The sequence below is a fragment of the Bos indicus genome, chromosome 22, assembly GCF_029378745.1.
Source record: "Bos indicus isolate NIAB-ARS_2022 breed Sahiwal x Tharparkar chromosome 22, NIAB-ARS_B.indTharparkar_mat_pri_1.0, whole genome shotgun sequence".
Taxonomy (NCBI): domain Eukaryota; kingdom Metazoa; phylum Chordata; class Mammalia; order Artiodactyla; family Bovidae; genus Bos; species Bos indicus.
In genome coordinates, this window is record NC_091781.1 from 59,476,087 (window position 1) to 59,493,185 (window position 17,099).

Genomic DNA, 17,099 nt, shown 5'->3' on the forward strand with positions numbered 1-17,099 from the left:
AGGGGCGTTGGGGCCTGTAGCGCTGGGGGAAGAGAAAGAAGAGTGACTGGGCAGGTGAGCAGTTTGGACAGAGGTGGGCCTGGCCGGCCTGCGGCTCTCCCCACGGCGTCCTGGTCGAGCGTGCTGCTGCCTTGCTGTCATGCTCTAGAGATGGTCCCTTCATTCTCAGAATACAGGAGAGCACAGCTCTAGAGATATCAGCCTCGGGGGCACAAACTCGGATGCCTGCTCACATGGGCAGTGGGCTGAGGAAGCGCCCAGGAGCTAGTGCAAGCCTCGCTGGGGGCAGCTGCCTGGGTGTCCACTCTCAGCACAGCCGTGTGGCCACTGGGGCCCGTTGTGGCCAGAGCTTCTTGCTTCTCAGAAGAAGCTAAATGACTGTATTCTTCTGTGAAATTTCCCTACGTCCAAGCATGCGCAACAACTAAGTTGAAAAATACACCTGAGACTCTGCAGGCCAAAATAGGAGCAGTCTGTGGGCAATCAGCTTGCTGCCAGTGACTAACCCAGGAATTTGATTTGACTGATGAGAAAGTCAGGCACGTGGCTGGCCCATGTGCTTGGGGTCACACTGAAGATTAAACCATCAGCAGTGAACAGAAGAGGAATTACAACTGTCTCAGAGATCCACGTCATTCTGTAGCAGCAAGCTTCTTGTCTTAGCCTGTGCACCTTGGAGCTGACCTCACTGGGCTTTTGTGTCGGAGTTAAGGCCAGCTGAAAGCGGTTCTGGCTCTCCGTACGGGATGTTTGGTCATGCATCTATCTGTTAAGTCCTCGTCTGTTCGGCAGCTGTAGTTATTTTAGCGAAAGTCACTTTGTAGTTCCTATGGGCGTGTTCAAGTGTGACTGCACCAACTCGTAGCCTCAGGATCCCAGCCTGGGTGTCACTCTTCCCGATTTGTGGGCCACTCCGCATAAAGTGGGCCTCCAGTCATTTGTTCCGTGATTACTGATTTTTGATGGGCTGTAGTTGATGGTTTCCTGAGTCTGTAAAGATAGAAAGCAGTATCTCAGAGACCCAGCAGAGCTGTTCTACTGCGACGTGGTCAGCACTGTGTTTCGACGTTGAGGGAACAGTTTGGGAAGCCTCTGCTGATTCTGATGGGAACATGATCTCTGGAACCCTGCTGCCAGAGTTTGAGGCCCCACTCTGCCATTTTCTAGATTACGGTACCAAGGACGAGTTATTTAATCTGTGTCTCAGCTTCCTCATTTGTGAAATGAGGAGAGCAGTGGTGTTCAGCTCACAGGGCTAGCGGGAGGGGCGTGTGCAGCATCGGGAGCTAGACCTGTTCTGGCCGAGTCTCAGTCGTGACAGCTGTTGTGATGACAGGGACCGTTGGAGATGCCGCTCACATTAGAAATTGTCCACAAGAGTCATCAAATGTTTATTGTGAAACGTGCAAACGGTATTAAAACTAAAGGGACTGGAATTTCAGTTCCTAGTTAATAATTTCTGTTTGTAGCATATGTTCCCGAATCACTGTATTTCAAGAATGTGAAACAAGCGCATTTCTTTGTTTTCTGTGTAGACGGCTCTAGCTCTGGCTATTGCTCAGGAGCTGGGGAGTAAGGTCCCCTTCTGCCCGATGGTGGGGAGTGAAGTATACTCCACGGAGATCAAGAAGACGGAAGTGCTGATGGAGAACTTCCGCAGGGCCATTGGTGAGTACCCGCCCGCGCCCGCCGAGCCTTGTCCCCACCGGCCTCCTCCTGCGAAAACGCCTCTGGGACGTGTGCGGGTGGCGCTGCTGTTTTTCTTTTGGCGCCGTTAGCGTTATCTTTGCAATGAAACACAACCCCAGTTGTTCTAGAAAGTGCTTTAGCAACCAGCAGACGCGGGCCCCAGCCCTGGTTTGGGGTTTCACTGGCACTGGACTGTCTTGGCAGCCTTCCTGTGCTTTCGGAGGTGACGGCCGCGGCGAAGGCTTTGGCCCTGAGCCAGCAGCTCTGTGCACCGGGCCGTGGGAGCGCCGGGCCGTGGGAGCGCCGGGCCGTGGGAGCGCCGGGCCTGCGTGCCCAGCCGGTCAGCGAGCCAGGGGCTGTGGGGCTGCGGAGCCTCGAGGCAGTGCTGCCGACCTCGCGGGGCCTGGCTCCCGTGCTGAAGGCTCGTAGCGTGTCAGGCCCTCTACTGACTGTGGCCTTTTCCTGCCCAGGAGGACGTGCTCTGCATTTTGCATCTGACAAAGCAGAGTCTCATGAAGTTAGATAACTTGCCTTTGCTGATCTACCTAGCAAGTAGCGCAGAACCATAGTCCGAGCCTACACCTGTCTGACCCTGGGGCCCGTGCTCTGACTCCATACAGCGAGCAGAAGGTGACTGCTCTTCCGAAATGTCCCTCATTCCAGCCAGGACTTCGGGGGCATTGTCCTGGCCCCATGCCTGCGGGTCTGGGTCTGGGGAAATCTTAGTCCGCCTCAGACCTGCGTCTCTCTCTAGGGTGCACTTGTTGGGTAACGGGTGATGAGCACTTGTCAGAGCACCTGTGTCCTTGTGTAGTCCCTGTGGTTGTCAAAGCAAGGTAAGTGTTCTCAAGAGGGACACTTACTAGAAAACGTCAAGAAGTTTTCTTCAAAGTTTAAGAAAGAATGGGCTTGTCTAAGCCCAGAATTCTTTCCTCAAGAATCTAGTGTCTAGTTTAAGGGTATGTTGAATAGGGCTTTTGCAAATCATGCTGAGTGAAAAGAGAAGCAGCTGAAGAGTGGTTTGGGGTTCACGGGAGTCCCTCTGGCTGGGATGGAGAGTGAGAGCCGAAGCAAGGAGCTGGTGAGGGGCCTAAGCGAGAGGTGGTAGGCTGTGGACCAGCCCGGTGGAGGTAGAAAGAAAGGGCTGGCTCCTGGGTCCAGCTGGATGGTGGAGTGATGAAATTTCCTGAACGATTAGACGTGGGGCTGGAAGAGAGGGGAAGTGGGGTGCTCGCCGGGTGCCGCCGTTTGCGGTGGAGGGGAAGTGTGGGAAGGAGGGCCTTGAGTGTTGCTGCGGGCGCACGGACCCCGTCCCCCAGCGCGCCCTGGTTCCCGGCCCGTGGCGGGGGCGCTTGGTGCTGTTTCTCCGAATGGGAGGAGGGGTGCTCTTGGAAGCGGGTAGAAGGAAGCAGAGGCTTCTGCATCTCAGTGCCGTGTCTGATTGATAGATGTCGTTTGGTTTACACAGTGTTTTAATAACTCTCGAATGAATTTCCAGTGTTTGGAAATTGGGATATGTCCTGTAAAATGAGAAAAGCTTTCATTCCTGCACAGCCATGGGGGTCCCAGCAAAGCAGGCTAAGTTCTAGATTTTGTCAAACTGCAAAATATTCTGACTGAAAATACTTTTTTACCCTGAAACACTGGATTTTTTATGTACCTATTTTAAATGGAAATATACACATCAGTTCAGGTCAGTCGCTCAGTCGTGTCCGACTCTTCATGACCCCGTGAATCGCAGCACGCCAGGCCTCCCTGTCCATCACCATCTCCCGGAGTTCACTCAGACTCACGTCCCTCGAGTCAGTGATGCCATCCAGCCATCTCATCCTCTGTCGTCCCCTTCTCCTCCTGCCCCCAATCCCTCCCAGCATCAGAGTCTTTTCCAATGAGTCAGCTCTTCGCATGAGGTGGCCAAAGTACTGGAGTTTCCCCATGGAAAAGAAATACAAAAAAGCAAAATGGCTGTCTGGGGAGGCCTTACAAATAGCTGTGAAAAGAAGAGAAGCAAAAAGCAAAGGAGAAAAAGAAAGATATAAACATCTGAATGCAGAGTTCCAAAGAATAGCAAGGAGAGATAAGAAAGCCTTCCTCAGCGATCATTGCAAAGAAATAGAGGAAAACAACAGAATGGGAAAGACTAGAGATCTCTTCAAGAAAATTAGAGATACCAAGGGAACATTTCATGTAAAGATGGGCTCGATCAAGGACAGAAATGGTATGGACCTAACAGAAGCAGAAGATATTAAGAAGAGGTGGCAAGCATACACAGAAGAACTGTACAAAAAAGATCTTCATGACCAAGATAACATACACATAGGAAAGTGTAAAAACACCTATTTTTAACAGTAATGAAGTAGATGCTCACACAGCCACCGTTCACTCAGGGTACAGAGCATCAGACATGGCTCATGCTCTCCCAGGCACAGCCCCTCGCCTCCCACACGTCCCCATAGGGCGTGAGAGCCGTGGCAGTGGCCTCTGAGCGTCGCAGCCCTGTACACCCCTGTGTGTTGCGGGCAGTGCGGCTTAGTTTTGCCCCATTTATAAACTTTCTCTGGACAGAATTCACTTTAGGTGCTGTGTCTTGCTTCCTTACAGCTTTTATCTTTGTAAGGTCCAGTTCCTGTTATTACGTGTTGTGCTCTCTCTGGAATAACAGTGGAAATGGCTCACAAGACCCTCTTTCTGGTTTAACTTCTTCCTGAGTACTTTTCAGGAATTTGAGGAACATGTGCCAGAGATTTTATTTAACTCAGTAGCTGATGAGATAAAAAGTAAGATGCTACAATCAGTTCCAGTTATCTGAGTACTTTTAAAATATATTTTTATTTATTTAGAAAATGATTTTCTGAAATTGGTAAAAGATGACAAAGCTCACCTTTACACGAATGCGTATGTCTGAATTGCTTTAAGTTAATTTAAATGCCTTAAAATTTGAGAAAACTGAAGATAAATTTCCTGAGCATCTGTCATTTTTGAGGTGAGGGGACAATGTGATTCTTTTGATGGCAGCAAGGTGAAGAGGAATTTCTTGACCCTGCCCCAGAATAGAAAGGCAGGCCATTGACTGCCTTCAAAAGGGAGCCCTGTGTGTCTTCCTCTGCCTTTGAGTTCCTGTGAAGTGGCAGAGCGGGTGGGGAGGAAGCAGTAAGCCGACCAGAAATAAAAAGCAAGGAGTCTGTGCTGCTTCCTCGACGTGATGAAGATCCCTGTCAGGGATTCAGAAACCTGAGCCAGCAGATGAAACCTGTGTCGTTCCTGACGTCGTTGCCAGAGAGCGCGCCAGCCCGGCCCCTTTCCTGGCTAACAGCCGGTCTCATTGTCTGTCCACACGTCCCCTGCCTGCTTGTCAGCACAGAGCAACTTCTAAACAAATGCAGGGCTAGTGAGAGACGGGAATGCCTTTCTTCCCCACTCAGGAATCTCGTGTCACCGCTGTCTGCCAGGAAATAGAAGGAAGCCTTCCATTTGAAGGAGCTTGTCTCTGTGGGCTATAAGGTTTGATTTAAAAAAAAATATATCAAAGTTCATTTTTAAAGTATAGAAATTTCCATCTTGTCACAATCTTTTGGTGCATTCATGTTGTTTGGAAAACTTTTGTCTTCATTCTTAGGAACTAGGCATTGGGTGCGGTAGAAAGGAAGTGCAGCCTCTCCTTTGGGGCTACCCTAAGACTTCCGTTTGTAGTCGGTCAGGTGGAGTGAAGGAGAGTAAAACTGTTCCTTAACCCTAATATTTGAGTCTTTGTCCTGATTGGGTTTCTGGGCAAAGAAGGAAACCAAGCCAGTGATAATGGCTGGAATTGAGAGTGGGCAGTGACCGAGAGTCCGCGACACCACAGGCCCGCAGTGCGGACAGAGGAGGTCAGGACAGAGAAGCTGATGGTGAGGCACCCAGCCACCACAGGGCTTCCCGCCTCACCAGCTGATGTCTCCATGCCGTGAGCAGAGCAGAGTCCTTGGTTCATTCTGTAGATGAGTGTCTCAGCTGGGCTTGTATGTTGTGATCATCTGGGGAGCTTTAACCTCATGGTGATGACAGGGCCCGCCCCCCGAAATCCGGAATGCAGTCAGGGGGGATCAGTGAGTCTGCAGGCTGAGCACGTGACTGGACACAGCAGAGATCTGGAGCTGCCTCCTCTCAGCTTCAGCTGGCAGTGTTCTTCCTGCGCCTGGTCCTGCTGCTGTTATTTACTTGAAGTGAAGTCAAAGTCGCTCAGTCGTGTACAACTCTTCTCGACTCCATGGACCGTATAGTCCATGGAATTCTCCAGGTCAGAATACTGGAGTGGGGAGCCTCTCCCTTCTCCAGGGGGTCTTCCCGACCCAGGGATCCAACCCGGGTTTCCCGAATTGCGGGAGGTTCTTTACCAACTGAGGCACAAGGGAAGCCCCAGTGCTTACTTGGGCTTTTTTTTTAAGTGACTTGGTAGTCTGGTGCATACATACAGAAGAATGCACGGAACATCGCTCTGTGTCTCGGTGGGTCGTTTTAAGTTGAAAAACCATGAAAGTAGCTCCCAGTCAAGAGAGAGATGATCGCCAGTGCCCCAGAGCATCCGCATAGGGGCAGCTCTCCTTCCGCTTCTGAGATTCATTCCTATTGCTGCGAGTAGCCACAATCGTTTTTCATTGCTCCGTGATATTTGTTTGTATGGATACATCACAGTGCAGGCGGCAGACGTGGGGAAACATTGCCAGTGTTTGGCGAGTAAGAATGACATTGGGTGACCATTGCTGGCTGTGTCCTTGCATGCACATGTGCACCGCAGCCTTGAGAGTATAACCTTGGAGTTGAATTGGAGGGTCACAGATATTCATGTGTTCAACTTGAGGAGGTAATAAACAGTACATTACTTCTAAACCAGCTCACACTCCCACCAGCAGTGTCCTGCATCCTTACCAACTCTTGGTGTTGCCCGTCTTTCTAATTTTAGTGATTCTGGAGGTTGTAAAGTAGTATTTCATTGTTGTTTCTTTTATTAAAATTTTTATTTTGGAGTGTATCAAGTAGCCAAGTGATAGGAAGGCTCCCCGTAGCCCCATCTGATTGCAGACCTGCTTTCTGACCTATAATATTTGTGTGAATCTCTGGAAAATAAGGACTTAAAAATGCCATTTTCACCCCTAGAGGAAATTAACAGTACATTCTTAAATATCAGCACGTATGTAGTTCCTGTTTAAATCTCACATTGTCCCGTAAGTGTCATGATGTTTTCTTTTATAGTGTTGTGGGATCAGGATACAGGTAAAGGTCTGTACGGTAGACTCGTTGGCACGTATCTTCGTTTGAGTCTGTGTTTCCCTTATGTTTCTGTTTTTACCTTTGGGCAAAGTATAAGCTGGATAGAGACGGGGAGGCCATACTCAAGGGCTGGCAGAACGGAGCGAGGGGTTCTGGAGGCACACGTTGACTGGAGGGGAAGGACGGGGCAGGTTCCGTGGGAAACGCTGTCAGCGAGTCGGCCCTGTAGCGCGGTCGGAGGAGAGGGGTCCCGGAGCCTCGGATCCAGTCCTCGGTTCCCTGGAGAGGGACGGGCCCTTCACCTCACCCCTGGGGCTGCGTCTGCGCAGTGCTTCCCTCCCCAGGACTGTGTGTGAGCGAGGCTGACTCGTTGGTTCTTATAACGTGGAGGTTTTATGGCTAAAAAGACTGTTGGAAAAGTGGGAGGGCGTCGAGTCTCTCACCAGGGTTTCTTCTGTCATCTCTCTTCAGGGCTTCGGATAAAGGAGACCAAGGAGGTGTACGAAGGAGAGGTCACGGAGCTCACCCCGTGTGAGACGGAGAATCCCATGGGGGGCTACGGCAAGACCATCAGCCACGTGATCATTGGGCTCAAGACGGCCAAGGGCACCAAGCAGCTGAAGGTGAGCGCGTGCCTGTGGGCGCTGCTCTGCTGAGGCGCCTCCCTGTGTGAGCGCGTCTGTGCAGGGCCGCAGACAGCACCTGTGGGCAGGGCCGGCACGCAGACGACTCGGTGAGGACGGCTCCGGCTCGTTGGCGCCGAGGAAATCGTGTGTGTCAGGACTGAGCTGCGTGGTGCCACCCTGCGTCCCGCCAGGGGACCGCGTGTCTCGGGCCTGGCCGCTGACTGGCGCTCACAGGAGAAGCAGCACTGAGCGATCTGGTGAGGGCTGAAGAGCCGTGACGGAGCCATCTTGAGGGGCCTCGTGCGGAGTCCCGGCTGCAGGCCCTTTTGTGTGTTGGGACCTTGAAACCGTGATGGCTTCACTGGTCAGTTCTGCTTAGGCCCAGGGCTCTGTGGAAAGTGTGGTGGTGGCAGTGGTGAAGGTCCTGGGTGAACCTCCCAGCCCTGTCCCATAAGCCTTGAGGAGACTGTAGTATAAGATAACGACTGGGTTTGAAAGTGGGAAGTGACTGAGAGTGTGTGACACCACAGGCCAGTGGGAAGTGGCAGCTGCTGATGTTGTGAAATGGAACAATCTGATTGTGGCTTTGCCTTATTAAAATAAGGAATAGCCTCTTCTTCACGGCACTTATTCACTGTATGTGTCAAGCCCTGGGCTGAGTGCATCAACAAATCTGTGTGTGTGTGATTTCCCTTATTTTATAGATAAAGAGCTCTGAGGCACATGAGGAGGCTAAGCGTTTACCCTCGGATCGCACAGCTAGTCAGTGGCGGGGCGGATTCTCCGAGTCCTACTGACTGCTGTCTGCACTGTAACTCGCTGTGGGGCCTTTAGGCGTCAGTTGAGCTCTCTGGAGCTCCATCTCCCTATCTGTAGACTGCAGCAGGTTGACCATATAACGTCTCCATCTTTGCCTTCCTCTGTGATTTTATCTTTCTTTCACTTTGTAAGGTGGTGTCTTGGTCACTGCTTTATGGAGATCATAAAAACGTCGCCTCTCCAAAGGACCATTCTTCTTTGTCCTAACAGGGTTTCCATCTCAGGAGCTTGCCTCTGCAAGTATCTCTCTTAAACCTCCCCCTCATCTCTCCCATTCTGTATTAATTACATTTCTTAGCAGGATCTGCCACCTTTCCAGTAATTACATCTTTAGTCAATTCATTTGGGAAATTAACTGATACAAAAATGCGTGACGCCAAAAAAAGAAAAACAGAACGTGTACTATCGAATGTAGGATAGATAACATAAGGTATACAGTTTAAATTTCAGTTATCCATAAAGCTGTTTGGCACAATTTCTGTAAGAAAATAACAAGAGGATGAATGTTTTGCTTTCACAACGAGAACTTCCTGCCACATTGAGCATCTGCGCAGGCTGTTTGGGGAGACGATGTTTCAGGGTGAAGGCCAGGCCTCTGCCTTTGTGGAGTGCCGCCCTTGTCCCAGCCCCGTTCGGGCCCGCCACGCAGCAGCCTCAGTCGGGCGGTGGTCCAGGAGGGTGGGCCTGGGCTCCTGTGGTACTGTTTGTAACAACTTCATTGAGGTCTCCCTGTAAGTAAAACTCACCCATTTTAAGTGCGCGACTCAAGGACTTTTAATCGGTTTACAGAGTGGCGTAGCTATCATCACAGTCCGATTTTAGGACATTTTCGTTACTCCAGAAAGAAACCTCGTGCCTATCTGCAGTAACTTCCCATCCCACCCCCAGGCCCTGGCAGCCTCTAGTCCACTTTGTCTCTGTATCTTTGCCTTTTCTGAACACTTCATAAAAATAGGATCACACAACATGTGTGCTTTTATGTGTGGCTTTTCCTACTGAGTCCTGGTAAGTTTTTATTCTAGTTTTGTTTTAGAGTTGAGAGTAACAGCTCCCCTTGAAGTTCAACAGAGAGAAACGTTTCTAAATAAAGACTCCTTATAAAAGATGCTCTCCCAGAATATCGATCGCCCAGGTGGCCCGAGTCTGGACGATCTGGAGAAGGCAGCTTTTCCCAGATGTGCTGCTTTTCCTTCTGGAGATAGAAGCAGTTGGGCCCAAGGAGCAGACACTGGGATTTGAGTCCACTGGCTTCAGAGAGATCCTGGTTTTATGTTTCCTTTGAATGAATCGCATCTGTGATGTGATTAGCCTGGGTGCTGTCATGTGGGTGAAGAAAGTGAAGCTCAGAGAGCCTCGTCTAAACCACAGGCCCGCTGAAGGGCAATTGTGGAGAGTACACAGGTTCTGTCCCTGCTTCTGGTGCAGAAACTGCTGCCCCTGCCCGAGGTGGGGAGGGCCAGGGATTGCCGCAGGGAGAGCAGTCTCAAAAGGGGGTGTTAGGGCCGTGGGCCCCACCTGTAAGTGGTTAGAGCTGCGTTTGCCAGTTTGCAGCCTCTGGAGTAAAAGGAAGGAGGAGCTTGGGTCTCCCTCGGTGCCCCCCTCCTGCCTGCTCTCTGGGGCACGCAGGCTCTAGAGCCCGCCTCACACATCCTCACACGCACGTCCCCTCTCCGTGTGGTCACTGACTACCTCAGCTCTCACACGGGAAGCGCCTGGCAGTGTGTCAGAATGTAATGTCTATTATAGGTCCCTGGTTCACTTGTTTTCTTTTTTTAAGCTGGACCCCAGCATTTTTGAAAGTTTGCAAAAAGAGCGAGTAGAAGCTGGAGATGTGATTTACATCGAAGCCAACAGTGGGGCCGTGAAGGTAACACCGCAAGGAGACCCGGGGGCGGGGCGGGGCCTTCTCTCTTCAGGGGGTCCGGGGTGCGTGGGGAGGGGCCCTGGGCCTGCTGCCCCTTATGTTTAGTCAAGTTTGCCTTCCCTGTATCTGCATTCTGTAACCTCGTGATGAAAACAGACAGTCTGTTAGAAAAATACTAAAACCTGTTTGGAAGGGGAGAACAGTGAGGAGGTGAAATAGCGGTAGTCATTTCCAAATTGAAATGTGCAGGGTATTTAATCTTCCTTTTATCTCTTTGGTATTTTCTTCCCAAGATATATGCATGTGGAAAGGAATGCTGCATTAGTATCTGATTTCCAGGGTCCTGTACAGAGTTCCTCACTGTTTAATGGATGAGCATAATACTTCATATCGTGCACTAAATCACCCACCTACAAAAGAGACTGAGCAGCCCCTCCGTCTCCAGTTAATCTACTGGATTTGCCCTTTATCGGGAATTGCATGCAGTTAAAACAAGGGGGAGATTCTGGGAGAAAGTGTCGGGTGTCCTCAGCTGGGTTTTTGGAGCCCGGCGATGAGCAGATAGCGCCTTCTTGGCAGCAGGGGACCAGGCCACGTTTGGAGTTTGTCAAGGCGGCTGTTGGCCGCAGTTGGGACTGGAGACTTTTATCTCGCTGAGTGGCGTGGGGACTTGGCGGTGGACCTCACCAGGCACTCAGGCTTCTCTCTGTCTCTGTAGAGGCAGGGCAGGTGTGACACCTATGCCACAGAATTTGACCTTGAAGCCGAAGAGTACGTCCCCCTGCCCAAGGGGGACGTGCACAAGAAGAAGGAGATCATCCAGGACGTCACCTTGCACGACTTGGACGTGGCCAACGCACGGCCCCAGGTACTGCCCCCCGCTCCTGCTGGGCCGCCGGCCGCTGGCCCTGCCAGCGCGGCTCCTTTTGTGCGCTGGGGGCTCCTGGATAAGCTGTCAGTCTTGCCGCTTCTGAGGGCAGACAGTCCTTTTCTGTCTGTAATGTTCAGCAATTAACATTGCCAAGAGCGACGAGGGGCTCCTTTGTTCCAGTTCAGATGCTCTAGTCACAGACGGCTTCCTGCACACTGCTCCTTCTCCCAGCCCAGCCTCCGGCCTGAGCTGCCAGCTTCTCCCTGGCTTCCCTCCAGCACTGGCTCGGGCCTGGCATGCTCTGGGTGTGAGTGGCGGGGGCAGGAGTGTTCTTTGAGCCCTTTGCAGGATGTCAGAGAGCCTCACAGAGCGGTTTTCCCCCTGCCTAGCAGAACCCCCAGTTTTATAGCTTTGAGCTGGAGCTGCCCCTGCTCCTCATGTGAGTAGAAGATGGATGCTTGTGTCCTGACTAATAAAACGTGGGGAAGCGCGGGATGACTTTCTGCCGTCTCTGGGGAACGTGCGCTTCAGAGGACTGACTCTTTCCCCGCTGGTGGTCTTTGGGTCTGGTTTCCTGTTCGTCCTAAAAGAGGCTATCCCCGCTAGCAAGGGAACAGGCTTTCTAACCTGAAATCTGATCTGTGGGTGTTTTGTCCCTTGGAGCCTTGGCCAAGAAAATGCTAAAGAACCTCCGCTCGGTCTGTGCAGCAGCTGTCCCAGACCAGCCTGTGAGAGCCACTCGCCCGAGTCAGCTCAGGGACTGCGTTGCTCCAACACCGATTGGCTCAGCTAATGGTCACTTTGAGTCTTCGGGTTTTCTATGATTTAGGGCTCTCTGATTTTCTCTTTGCTCCTCTGAGAAGAGGGCATACTATTTCCTACCTGGCGGGGCTGCTCTGGGGATCAGATGTCCTCAGTGGTCAGGAAGCTTTTGCCACCTTTCACTGCTGTGCGTTCAGGGACCACCTGTGTGCCGGGTAGGGCCTGGCAGCCCCAGGTGACCGTGGAGAGCTGTCTTCTGGCTGCCTGCATGGAGGCGCTGGCAGCTGGAGAGCCTGCCGGGGGGCGGCCTGCTGCACCGTCAGGCTCCAGGCCCTGAGCAGCTCTGGTCGCTAGGCCTGGTGAGAGGATGTAGGCCCAGAGTCGGTGCCACCCCACGGGGCTGGGGCAGCGGGACGGGCTTGGAGCTTCCTGGGAAGCAGGATGTGATTCCTGGCAGGTGGGCTCGAAGTGAGTCCTGGAGAGTCAGGTGCCCAGGGAAGGGTTGGCAGCCCTGTGGAGTCAGGCAGGCATTCTGGACCGGGAAGAGACGTGGCTGGGATGGGTTTGCTAGACACTGGCAGGGTGGGGGGCCTCTGAAAGGTCCTGTCCTGAGAAGCTCCCCGAGTTCCCAGTGCAGGTGCTGGGGTCTCTGCTTCTCAGGACCCCTGTTGACTTGATCAGTTGATGAGGGCCCCGGGCAGAGGTGGTGATGAGGTGTTTGCAGCTGCCTTAGGAAGCGAGACTGACTCCTGAGCCTTCTCTTGTACAGGGGGGACAAGACATCCTGTCTATGATGGGCCAGCTCATGAAGCCCAAGAAGACGGAGATCACAGGTGAGACGAGACGCAGTGCTGGGGGCTGGAGCCTGGCGGTGCGTGGGATCCTGCCCCTCCTGACAGCGGGGGCTGCGCTGGATCCCCATGCGCATCCCGAGAGGGAGACAGGCGGTCGTTGGCGTGTCCCGCCAGCAGCGCACTGCCCGTCGCCTTGGTGGCCCCTGCCCGCCTCCCCGGGTGAGGCTGCAGGCTGCCTGGCCCTTGTGGGCCTCTGATTTACTTGCTCCTCTTGCTAACTGTATGCTCCTCTTTTTCCGAATTACCACAGATAGCTTTGTTACTTGAAAACTGTCAACGTTAAAGCTGTTTTCTTGCAAATTTCAGCCAGTGGCACGATGTGAACCCCCAGAGCAGTGTCCTTATCGTAGCATGGTCTCTCCAGCCCCGCCTCTTAGCTGTGGTGGAAGGTGTTGGGTGTGTGGGCTGCTCCCCCCTGCTGATGGTACAGGTGCTGGTTTGGAGAATGAAAACCATGACCTTGGACAGTTATTCAGCTTTTGAGATGCTCGTCCCTCTTCGAGCTCTGAGATGGGACCTCTCCTCAGACCTTGTCATTCTTCACAGGTTTTCCTCCAGAGAGGATTCTGAACGCACCCTATTCCTTCTAGGCGCTTGATTGAAAGTTAATTAACCGAAGCTTTGTCACACAGGCCACGAGAAAGGGTCGTTTACTCAGTGTAGCACAGGGGAATTTGCATATGAAAACTGCCCATCTTCCAGGCGGGTTTGAGATAATAAGGCCCGGTGGGGAGTGTGACAGACCACACCAGGAGTGTGCGTCCTGGTGAAGACAAGCGTGTACAAACTTAACACACCTTCAGGGGAGCGTGCCAGGGTTCTGCTTTTAGGCAACAGTAGCGCAATTTCAGATGAAACTGAAGCCTGGAGTGGGGTTGTAGCCTGATGCTGGGGTCACACAGCTCGCACTCAAGCCCAGCTCTAAACTTGGGCTTGGGTGGGATTCGGAGGGAGTGAAGAGAAAGGCGATCGCCTCCCCACGGCACTGACCCTGCCCGCCACCCTCGTCCACTCCTAGATAAACTGCGGGGGGAGATCAACAAGGTGGTGAACAAGTACATCGACCAGGGCGTGGCCGAGCTGGTCCCGGGCGTGCTGTTCGTGGACGAGGTCCACATGCTGGACATCGAGTGCTTCACCTACCTGCACCGCGCGCTCGAGTCCTCCATCGCGCCCATCGTCATCTTCGCGTCCAACCGAGGCAACTGCGTCATCAGGTACCTGCCCCCTGCCCCCAGGCTCCTCAGGGTCTCCAGGGTCACATCACCCCGTCGCGCCACCCGTCGAGTTGGGGAGGAGGGCGCCCTGTTCATCCTGAGGGAAACGCTCGGAGTGGCTTGATTTCACTCGAGCAGTCACCCTGTTTCTGCATGTGAGGGCTTCCTCGTGGTAACTGGGGTTCCCATGGGTGTGACTTGGTCATCTGGTTGGAGTGGGCAAAGGAAAGGTCGGGTGGGCCAGCCCTCAGCCATACAGCCTGTCTTGACTTCCGTCCCACGTGAGCTCCCCGAGGTGTGTGTTGTGAGTTCACTTTTCAGATGAGGAACCAGAATGACAGCATGGTGTGCCCCTGGCCACAGATAGGACGAGAAACCCTGGCCTCTGACAGTGAATCCTGTCCTTTCTTTCTGGCCCAAACCTTTTCTTGGGGCCACACTGGTACCTCCCTCCCAATCCCCAAGGCCCACCTTCAAGAAGGGAGCCCAGGGGCGTTCCTGGCGGTCCAGTGGTTAAAATCTGCCTTGCAGTGCAAAGGACATGGGCTCTTTCCGTGGTCCAGCAAGATCCCACGTGCTGCAGGACAGCGGAGCCTGTGCAGCGTGGCTACTGACGTGCCCAAGGGCACATGCTCTTCAACAGGGGAGGCCACCGCAGTGAGAGCTGGAGAGCAGCCCCCACTCAGCGCAACTAGAGAAAGCCCACACGCAGCAACAAGACCCAGCTCAGCCAAAAACAAGGAAGAGCTTTAGAAAAGGAAGGGCGCCCAGAGGCCTCGCCCCTCCAGCGCCCGAGTGAGCACCGGTGTGCCCAGTCGTTGGCTGCCGTGTTCTGCACGCCCTGCGTGTTGGGCCTGCTCCCAGCAGTGCTGGGGCACGACGGGGTGGTGCCGGGCCTCTGCAAGCCTGCCACACAGTGGTGAGGGCGGCAGGGCCCGGAGACTGCGTGCTCCTGGCCCAGGGGGAGCGGGAATCTGAAGAGAGACCCCAAGACCGTGAATGTCTCAGCACAGAGCAGCAGCCAAAGCGAGTGCGGAGCCTAGACCAACCTGCACCCGAGCCCCGCCTCTGCAGAGGAGCTCTGTCCCCGCTGAGCTCGTACGCCAGCCGTGCCGTGGGCTCTGGGGCAGCCCCACTCAGGCGGCCGTTCTCGCCCAGGGTGCGGCTCTGTGTGCACGCTGTCCATGCCGGTGGCAGCCTCGTGCAGCCCCTCTTTGAACCCCTGTAATGCTGTCTTGTTAAGAGCACCGCTCGCCACCGTCACAGCTGTCTTCTGGTCTTGAAGGGAAGGCAGCTTGGACCAGGTCCAGGCCAGCCAGGGCCTGGCCGCCTGGGCAGCACCTGGAAACGCCGCCTGGCCTGGTGAGTCTGGTGTTGGCCACGCAGACCCTGTGTGTGTTTTCTGGGCTTGGCTCTGGTGGGGCCTGGCTTCAGTGTGACTGCGGGCAGACGGGCCCAGCCTGGACAGATGGCGCCCCTGCCGAGGGAGCCCCGCGGCCAGAGCCGACCCGGCCGAGAGCTGGGCCGAGAGCGCTCAGGACCAGAGTCCTCTTCGTCTCATGCCGTCTAGGGAAAAAGAGGCACGGGAGGGTGGCCCTGACCTCAGAACCCGCCCAGTGGGGCCTGGGGAACTTGGCCCCAGCCCCATCCAGAAGCATGTGTGTTCCAGAAACCATTTTCTCTAATACGTTGTCTGAAAGAAACTTTGTACCTAAGAGTCAGAGCTTGAATACATTTCCACAGTCTTTGGTCTTTAATTCCTGAGAAATGCTTAGTATTTTTTAAGCAGAGGGTTTTTGGGGGTTTTTTTCTGTTTAAATTTTTAGTTTTATGGACTCAAAACCAAAAGAAAAAATTTTAACACATATTGATAAATTCTGTTCCTTTGTGGTTTTTTCCCTAATCTTTTTTTCTCTAGACTTTTTATATTTACTATCTCTGGAATGAAGATAATTTATCATGAGTGTTGTAAAATTGGGGATGTTTTAGGATGGCGAATTGAGATCTTTTAAACTTTTCACAGGAGAATATCTAAATAGGTTTTAAAATGAGAAACATATAGCCTAAACAGAATTAAATAACTGAATATTAAATGTAGTTTTTAAAGGTTATTTTGTTTAATATGACAATTACAGGTATACCAAGTACTAAGATTTTAATCATGATAGAATTTTATCTTTATAATTCTTTATTATTATTTTTAGAAATATTTGTTGGTGAAAAAGATTTATTTTTTTCTAATGATGTCTTAATGTTTTGTATTTGCTACTAGTCTGCTTCCTTTTTTGTTTGAAAAGGTCTTAATTATTTTTATGTATTAGATTTAACAGTTTTTTCATTTTGGTAAAATGCACATAACATAGTTTGCCGTTTTAGTTATTTTTAAGTGTTGGGGAGGCCAGAATTGGGGGCCTGCTGCTGTGGCTTCCAGAAGTGGAGGCAGGAGCCCCCGGCTCAGCCCACTGGGCTTCCAGACACGGCTGAAGCCTGGCACGTGTGCCACACGTTTCTGCCGGGCACACAGCCCACTGGGAGCTGGTGCTGTTCAACCCGCTGGGGTGGCCATTCACTGGTTTGGCTAAGGATTCGAGAGAGAGACAGGCAAAGGATATGATTGGACAGTTCTCAAAAGAAATAAAAGAGCTAAGGAACGTAAGGGAAGGCATTCACGTGATTCGTTAATAGTCAAGGAAAGGCAAATTCAGACGAGGCGTTAGGCCTTCCTTTTCCTGGGCCTTTAAGCAGCGTGCTGTTAGGCTGCTCCGTGCTGGCTGCAGTGTAGCGGGGCCACATCGCTCCTGTGGCTGCAGAAATGAACATAGTCCTCTGTTCACCCATTCATGTTTAGGGAGATATTCAGGGCTGGGTCTGGCTCTGTGGGAGATGCTGAGGAAATGTTCACGGCAGTGTGCCTAAAACACCGTTAGTTATGACAGCAACTATGAAGCACTGTGTGACTGCCCAGCGGCGTGGGTCCAGTGAGACTCGTCCTGGGCCGTTAATACTGAAACAACAGGGACAGAAGCGACCCAAACGGACCTACACACTTCGGGTAACGCGAGAGGGCGTGACAGGTGCCGGTACGAACAGTCTCGATGTGATTCCAGTTGGCTTTTCTCCTCCTCCCCCAGTTTCCTGTGGTGTTGATAT

At 52.5% G+C, this 17,099-nt stretch overlaps 1 protein-coding gene across 1 annotated transcript in view; it reads left to right on the top strand.

Annotated features, from left to right (window-relative positions):
* Positions 1-17,099, top strand: part of RUVBL1 (RuvB like AAA ATPase 1) — a 31,367-nt gene that overhangs the window by 9,372 nt on the left and 4,896 nt on the right. Inside the window, exons 3-8 of the mRNA XM_019984850.2 lie at positions 1,536-1,668; positions 7,408-7,559; positions 10,159-10,248; positions 10,964-11,113; positions 12,648-12,711; positions 13,751-13,949. Of these exons, the coding sequence (XP_019840409.1) occupies positions 1,536-1,668; positions 7,408-7,559; positions 10,159-10,248; positions 10,964-11,113; positions 12,648-12,711; positions 13,751-13,949 (788 nt within the window). The remainder of the gene's footprint in view (positions 1-1,535; positions 1,669-7,407; positions 7,560-10,158; positions 10,249-10,963; positions 11,114-12,647; positions 12,712-13,750; positions 13,950-17,099) is intronic.